The sequence below is a fragment of the Mercurialis annua genome, linkage group LG1-X (genome assembly GCF_937616625.2).
Source record: "Mercurialis annua linkage group LG1-X, ddMerAnnu1.2, whole genome shotgun sequence".
NCBI lineage: Eukaryota > Viridiplantae > Streptophyta > Magnoliopsida > Malpighiales > Euphorbiaceae > Mercurialis > Mercurialis annua.
The window spans coordinates 15268096-15275310 of NC_065570.1; the positions used below are offsets into that span (position 1 = coordinate 15268096).

Sequence of the window (7215 nt, forward strand, 5' to 3'; positions counted from 1 at the left end):
GTGTGGGGTGAAGGATAGAAATGAAAAATATTCATTTTAATTCCTAAACTTTTATTTTAATTAGTTTTTAACTATTAACTAATTAAATATTATTCGTTAGTTCAAATTAAAATAAAATAATTTATAAGCCCCGAGCGAATAATTTTGATGTTAATATTCGCGAAATAATTTGACGAAGCTACCGTCAAATTTTTGTGGAATTTGGACATAGTAATTTTAATTAAGCGGGACTGATTTGGACCTAATAAATCCTCCGGAATTTATTAAAAATAAAATATAAGTGGGATGCGAATAAAAATTATATTTTTATTTATTTTATATTTTATTGGATTTTTAGATAAAGTTTCACGGAATTTGAAATTAGTCTCCGTTTGGACTACGGACAACTAATTAAAATCAGAGTTAAAGTGCATGATTGAACTAGTACTAAATGGTACTTTAGCCAAATCATATTCCTATAAATAGGAACAGAGGGGGGACGCATAACTCACCTCAATTGTTACAATTGAGGTGCTTGCTAGTTATAGCAAGCCGAGGCCGGCGCGGCGCGATCCATTTCGCGATTCCGACTCCGATTCTTCAATAAATCCAGTAGTAATCGAGGTGTTAATCTCGTATACGATATTTATTTCGATATATATTAATTATATATTTGATATTAAACGGTAAACGTATCGAATCGATCGCGTACGTATCGATTCGACGTTTTAATTATAGAATTGAATTGTTTAGGTTGTGATTAAATGTTCGGAGCGGGAAAAATCAATCAAGCACGTCGAAAAGTGGCTCGGGAATGAAATCCCGGTGCCTGCACGTGTGCACGACCGTGCATAGGCAGTGCACGAACGTGCACGAACGTGCACAGGCCCTGCACGGACGCGTAGTCCGACTCCGACGAGGTCTTTTCACGCGGAGAATCTGAGGGGACTTCGCCTATTAGGACGGTGTGTTTACCGTCAGTTAGTAAATGTTTAAAGGTGAACGTTTTAAAATGATATAAGTCAATACGTTAAAACGATACGACGTTTTAACTAGGCTCTACATTAATCAATGTGATTAATGTTAAAAGAACTATAAGTCTATACCAAGAGTGGTATTATATATTGAACGAGAAGTTCAATATTGAGATTAGTTCATGTCTTTGTTTATAGAGTCGTCTATAAACAATAGTTGTTTGAGTCTATCTTTTATACGATAGGATTAGAGTTAGAAATTTAATGTCTAATATTATTTTGACATTTGAATTTTAATTAGATCCGACGAGTAGTCGATCTAGCGAGCCAAACACCAACGTGTTTGACTGACAAGCTTGTTTGGAGCCTATGTTTTTGAAAATAGGGACGACAGTACTGTGAGTTTTACTCTGTGGTATTTACTTTTGAATATTTACATTTAAACTGTTTTAAATAACAAATCGCACTAGTATAATTTAACCATGAAAGATCCATTGGAACAAGTTTCCTATTGGTTGTCAATAGGACTGTGTGATCACCAGTAGTGTTTCTCGATACGAGCCAATGTCTGACATAGAGGTCAGTTAATGTCATTGGGCGCTGGAAGTGCTAGCGACCCTGACTTAACAGTCTGAGACGGCAGTAACGGTTACGGTCACAGGCAATATTGTGATGGCAGTTTAACAGTTACGGTCCAGACACCCGGCTTAGACGGCAGTGATTCAGTTCACGGTTTAAGGCCTATATTGTGCAGGTTGAGACCCATACAACAATCTTACTTGTAGGGTTTCATCTGGATCGACTTATTGGTAATATTTTACATATACAAATGTTTTATGTATTTGCGATCTGAATATTCAACTGTAAATTTGTAGACTCACTTAGAAATATTTATATTTCTGACCCTCCCCAACGTTGACCTTTCAGGTTATCAAGTACGAGGTCAGACTTCCACAGTAATTCTGGAAGTCAATGTCAGCCATACCTCTAGAGCTGCAAGTAGTCGGGTACTGGGAAGTCTGTCTTTTAATTTACAGCAGTTCAACTTATTTTCATATACTCTGATTTGAACTACTGTATATGTACATGATTGAAATGCTGCGTGTTTTCTAAAATGATGTGACCAGTTGTTTGAAAGATACACTGGTTTCATGATTTTAGCATTTTAGGATTGTATTGGAAAAAGAGCAAGTACGTCATATGAGATTGATGTTTGCGCTCTGATTTCTTGAAATACAATCGGGGTCTTAAGACCCAGTTTTCAGAAATGTGTTTACGTTAAACGAGAGAAAGGTTTTAACGATATTTTCTGAAAACAGATCATATGTGATATATGATCTTGAATTGCGATTGCGTTTTTAATAAAGGTGTTAAAGTGTTTCCGCAACGAGGTTGCAAACCTTTTTATGTTTTAAAACGCGAAAAATTTATAATGGTTTTTAGGTTTGCTACGGGTTTCGGAGCAACCACTCCCATTCCCCAACGCCGGTCGCGGTCCATAAATTTGGGTCGTGACACACTATCTATAGGACTATCCCATAGATTGAAATTTTACATATGTCTATATCCTTATATATCCATCTTTTTTTGAAAAAGGTAGAAGCATCTTCCAAAACCATCCCGGCTATTTATGTCATAACGCTTTTTTCCGATCTCCAATTTAACCGATTCGAATGGTCCTAGAAAGCTAACTCGAATACCTACATTTTTCGTGAAGAAATCAAATTCGGATTCATCCTCAAATAAGGACGAAATTTCCCTTGAAGCTGCTGCATGTGTAGAGGCATGGTGACTCCTCAACAAATAACATATTTTTATGATAAAAATGTTTATAACTCCTCACCAATTGCATTCAAAACTCCATAGAGAGAGGGATTTATATGCTTAATTTGTCTTTTTGTCCCCATTGACTAAACATTATGGACATGATTTATTATAATTTATAATTTATTTAAATAAAATACATATGTTCAATTATTTTAAATTTGAATTTAAATATAAGTTCTTTTTATTAATTTATAATAATCTATTTTATCCGAATAATTCAACACGCGTCTAATTCCTCCATGTTATATTATTTAACTGATATTTATTATTTTGAAGTTCATTTTTTAGTAATTGGAAGCTATTCAAGCGATAGAAAGGGAATAGAAGTATATTTTCAAAAACAAGCCCTGGTATTTTTATCATAACTCGCTTTTCAGATGTCGGATTTTACTGATTCAGACATCCATGGAAAGGTAACTCGAATACCTACAACTTTAATGAAGACGTCCGGTCCGAATTCAACCTGGAAAAGGGACAAAAGTGCCCTTGAAGCTGCTATATGTGTGCAGCTGTATGAAATCTGCATGTACCCAGTCTGAGTATTTAATTCGTAAATCGTTTTTCCGACATTGAATTTTATCGATTCAAATGTCCCTGGAAAGGTAACACGAATACCTGCGACTTTCATGTGGACATCCAATCGGAATTCGACCTGGAACATGAACGAAAGGTGCCATGAAGCTGTTGTATGTGTATATCAGTGTGCTCTCTATATATTCAGATTGTGTATTAATGTCATAACTCGTTCCCCCGACGTCGGTTGTCATCGATTCAAAGGTGCCATGAAGCTGTTGTATGTGTATATCAGTGTGAAATATATATATTCAGATTGTGTATTTATGTCATAACTCGTTCCCCCGACGTCGGTTTTCATCGATTCAAACGTCCCTAGAAAGGTAATTCGAATACCTACAACTTTCATGAAGACGTCGAGTCCGGATTCGTCCTCTAAAAGAGTAAAAATTGCCATTCAAACTGTCCCATGTTTGGAGAAATGGTTAAATCTATAGAATATCCAATTCTTTTTAATTATAAAATTGAATAAAAAAATTGTAACTTACAAACACATATTTAATTATAAAATTGATCACAATGTATTTTTTTATTTTATTTATATTAAAATTTTAATAAAATAAAAATTTAATTATAAATTTAATAATATTATTTTTAAAATAAAAATTTATTTTTTATTTATAATTTATTTATTATAGCTCATGCATTATTTTATTTTATTAAATTTTATATGTTTAATTTTGTCATTTCAACAATTGAATATTTAAAAAAATTAATTAATTTTTGAATGATAATAAGAAATAAAAAATATGTGTATTATTAAAAACAAAAAATAAGTAAAAGGCAAGCAAGTGGAAGTTAGACATCTTTTCTATTAGAGTATGTGGGTCCGGTAATATCTTATTTATAACTTGCCTACACATTTTTCTAGAGGTAAAATTTTTGTCTTTTTGTCTTTATCTTTTAGCGCTGGACGGGTCCAACGCTGGACCTTAGACAAACCCACTCAAAAATAAGAAAGTATACTACTATTCTTGCAAAGGACGGTGTTGAAACCAGCAACATCAAAGAAAAAGAAATAGAAACAGAGGACAAGGATGTACAAAGAGTGAGTGATCTAGTGCAAGAAATTGAATTGAAGGTTGGTCAGCCTTTTAAAAATAAGGCAGTTCTACAAACATGCATGAGATTTCATGCAATCCGTCATCACTATCAACAAAGGACAGTAAAATCATGTCAAAGGCAGCTTCTTCTCAAGTGTATCAATAACACATGTAATTGGTATCTGAAAGCTTCAAGCAGTGGAAAAACAAAACTGTTCATTATTCGGAATCTGAACATGAAACACACATGCCCTGTCTATACAAGATTTAACAATCAAAAGCAAGCTTCATCATCACACATTGCTGAATCCATCAAGTAGAAATATCTTAATGTTAAATCAACGTACACACTTATAGATATCAAAAATGATTTAGAGATGATCAATGGGGTCAAGATCAGCTATATGATTGCTTATAGATCAAGAGAAAAGGCATTTGACATGCTACGAGGCAAGCCATCAGAATCTTACAAGTTCCTACCAACGTTTCTATATATGCAAGCAACAAAAAATCCAGGAACATTAATAGACATCGAAGTAAGAGACTACAACTGCTTTTTGTATGCTTTTACTGCTTTAAATGCCGCAATTAAAGGATGGCAGCACTACAACCCCGTTATGATTGTTGACAGAACGTTCTTGAAAGCGGCATATGGTGGCACCCTTCTAGTTGCAACAGCCCAAGATGCTGCAGGAAAGCTTTTTTCCTTTAGCTTTTGCTATTGTAGATTCAGCGAATGACAAATCATGAGAGTATTTTTTTCACACAAATAAGAAATGCATTTGGCTTGAGAGAAGGTATGTGCATTGTATCAGATAAGTATCTGAGCATTGATAATACTGCACATATGGTATATCCAGAGGCTGAACATTGTGCTTACATGCATGTTTCACCTTCTGAATAACATCAAGATGAATTTCAAGAGAAATGCAAACAATATTAAAGAGCCATTCTTTGCAGCAGCAAAAGCTTACACAGAGAAGGACTTCAATTATCACATGAAGGAACTAAATGAACGAATCAAGTCGTATCTTGAAGGTATCAGTTACAAAAGATGGTCGAGGTTCCACGCTGAGAACAACATATATAAGACAATGACTTCTAACCCAGCCGAGTCATTAAATGTTGCACTAGTTTATGCAAGAGAACTGCCAGTTGCAACGCTCCTTATGCACTTACATGACCTCCAACAAGTGTACTCATATAAACACAGAAATATTTCCCTCAGCACTATTACAAGGATGATGAAAAAACATGAAGATGTGCTAGCAAGAAACTATGTAAATTCACTCAAGTTACAGGTATGAAAATCTAACTTTTCTCAAATATTATACTTAAAGTATCAATTATGTATCACAACTGTATATGTACTGGTCACATACTTTCTTATTGGCACAAATATCAAAAACCTATACTGCTGTGTATCCACACTTATTAATAGAAAAAAAATGTATAAGAAATGTATTGCTTATGTATTAAAAACCTATCTTATGTTTTAATAACCTTTTCCACAGATAAAGCCAACTACAAATGAACTGTTCACAGTGATGAGTAATGGCGACAAATACACAGTAGACATGAAGGAAAGGACATGCACTTGCAAAAGATTTGGAACTGATGAAATACCATGCCAACATGCAGTCGTGATTCTCAATGAAATGAACCGGGATCCGTATCAGTTTTGTTCAAGATACTACATGAAAGAAGCTATGCTAGCAACATATAGTGAGACGATATTTCCAATGGAAAAACAAGATCAGTGGGTTATACCACAAGAAGTACAAGACATGATTGTATTACCGCCGCAACACAAGACAAAAAGCGGAAGGCCAAGAAAGCAAAGGTATACATCTACATGGAAAAATAACAAGAATACAAAGTGTACTAGATGTGGACAAGGATGACACAATCGAAAAACTTGTAGAAACGTGCCAAAAAAAATCAAAATATAGCATGTAGTAAAAAACTTATTTTAAATATTCAATAGTTTTTATTTTGTGCATATGTTTTGCTCTGTTTTCAGTTTCAAATTATAAAAAAATACCAACATGATAGATACATTTCTTATACATATCCTATATAAAAATATAAAAAATATTTTCTACACATAAACATTTAAAGATACATAAATGATACATCAAAATAATATAATTAATACAGTCCAATAATTAAAATTTGAAATAATATTGACCTATTTAAATAAAACAAGACAGAAGATTGAAGAAAAAATAATATAACAATTGCTCAAAAGGAAATTCAAGATGTTTGCATAAAAAACCGTTAACTAAAAATCAAATTCATAAAGTGTATCATGAACAACAACGTTTAATCTTAAAATAAAAAACATCAAAAGAACTACATCAGTTTCTTTCCTACAAATCACTTTCCCCTATTGCCTTTATAAGCATGCTTCTTTCCCTTTCCTCTTCCTTTTTGCTTCAGTGGACAAGCCTCTGATGAGCTGACCACATTGTTCTCGTTCTTCCACATATCATACTTATATAAAGCAAATGATAAACGCTGACGCTGGTCATTCAGACTGAAACCTTTCGCAAGATCATTCTCCCTCTCATAGGCAATGTATTCAGTAAAGGAATAAGCAAAACTCCACAGTCACTATATTAAAACAGTAAAAAAAACATATGTAAATACATTTGAATAACGTAAACATAATAAAAACAAATCAATACTTGAACTCTTGATGCGGCAAATTGTCTTTAAATATCAATTCAATTGGATCCGTAAGCCCTTGGCTAGTGTAGAATGGTGAATGCATATCACAATATGGATTGAGACTGAAGACATCAAACATGATCAGG

At 33.6% G+C, this 7215-nt stretch overlaps 1 protein-coding gene across 1 annotated transcript; it reads left to right on the forward strand.

Annotated features, from left to right (window-relative positions):
- The first annotated feature begins 5307 nt into the window (after positions 1 to 5307).
- On the forward strand, positions 5308 to 6300 carry LOC126665923 (uncharacterized). The gene is made up of 2 exons (XM_050358855.1): positions 5308 to 5697; positions 5911 to 6300. Exons 1-2 carry the CDS (start codon positions 5308 to 5310, stop codon positions 6298 to 6300), a joined length of 780 nt encoding a protein of 259 aa, XP_050214812.1.
- The last annotated feature ends 915 nt before the right edge of the window (positions 6301 to 7215 follow it).

What these genes read in the sequence shown, in the direction of transcription:
- LOC126665923 (XM_050358855.1), top strand. Translation starts at nt 5,308, where the DNA reads ATGAATTTCAAGAGAAATGCAAACAATATTAAAGAGCCATTCTTTGCA. An exon ending in TAAATTCACTCAAGTTACAG is followed by an intron (nt 5,698 to 5,910) that starts GTATGAAAATCT and finishes CCTTTTCCACAG; the next exon opens with ATAAAGCCAACTACAAATGA.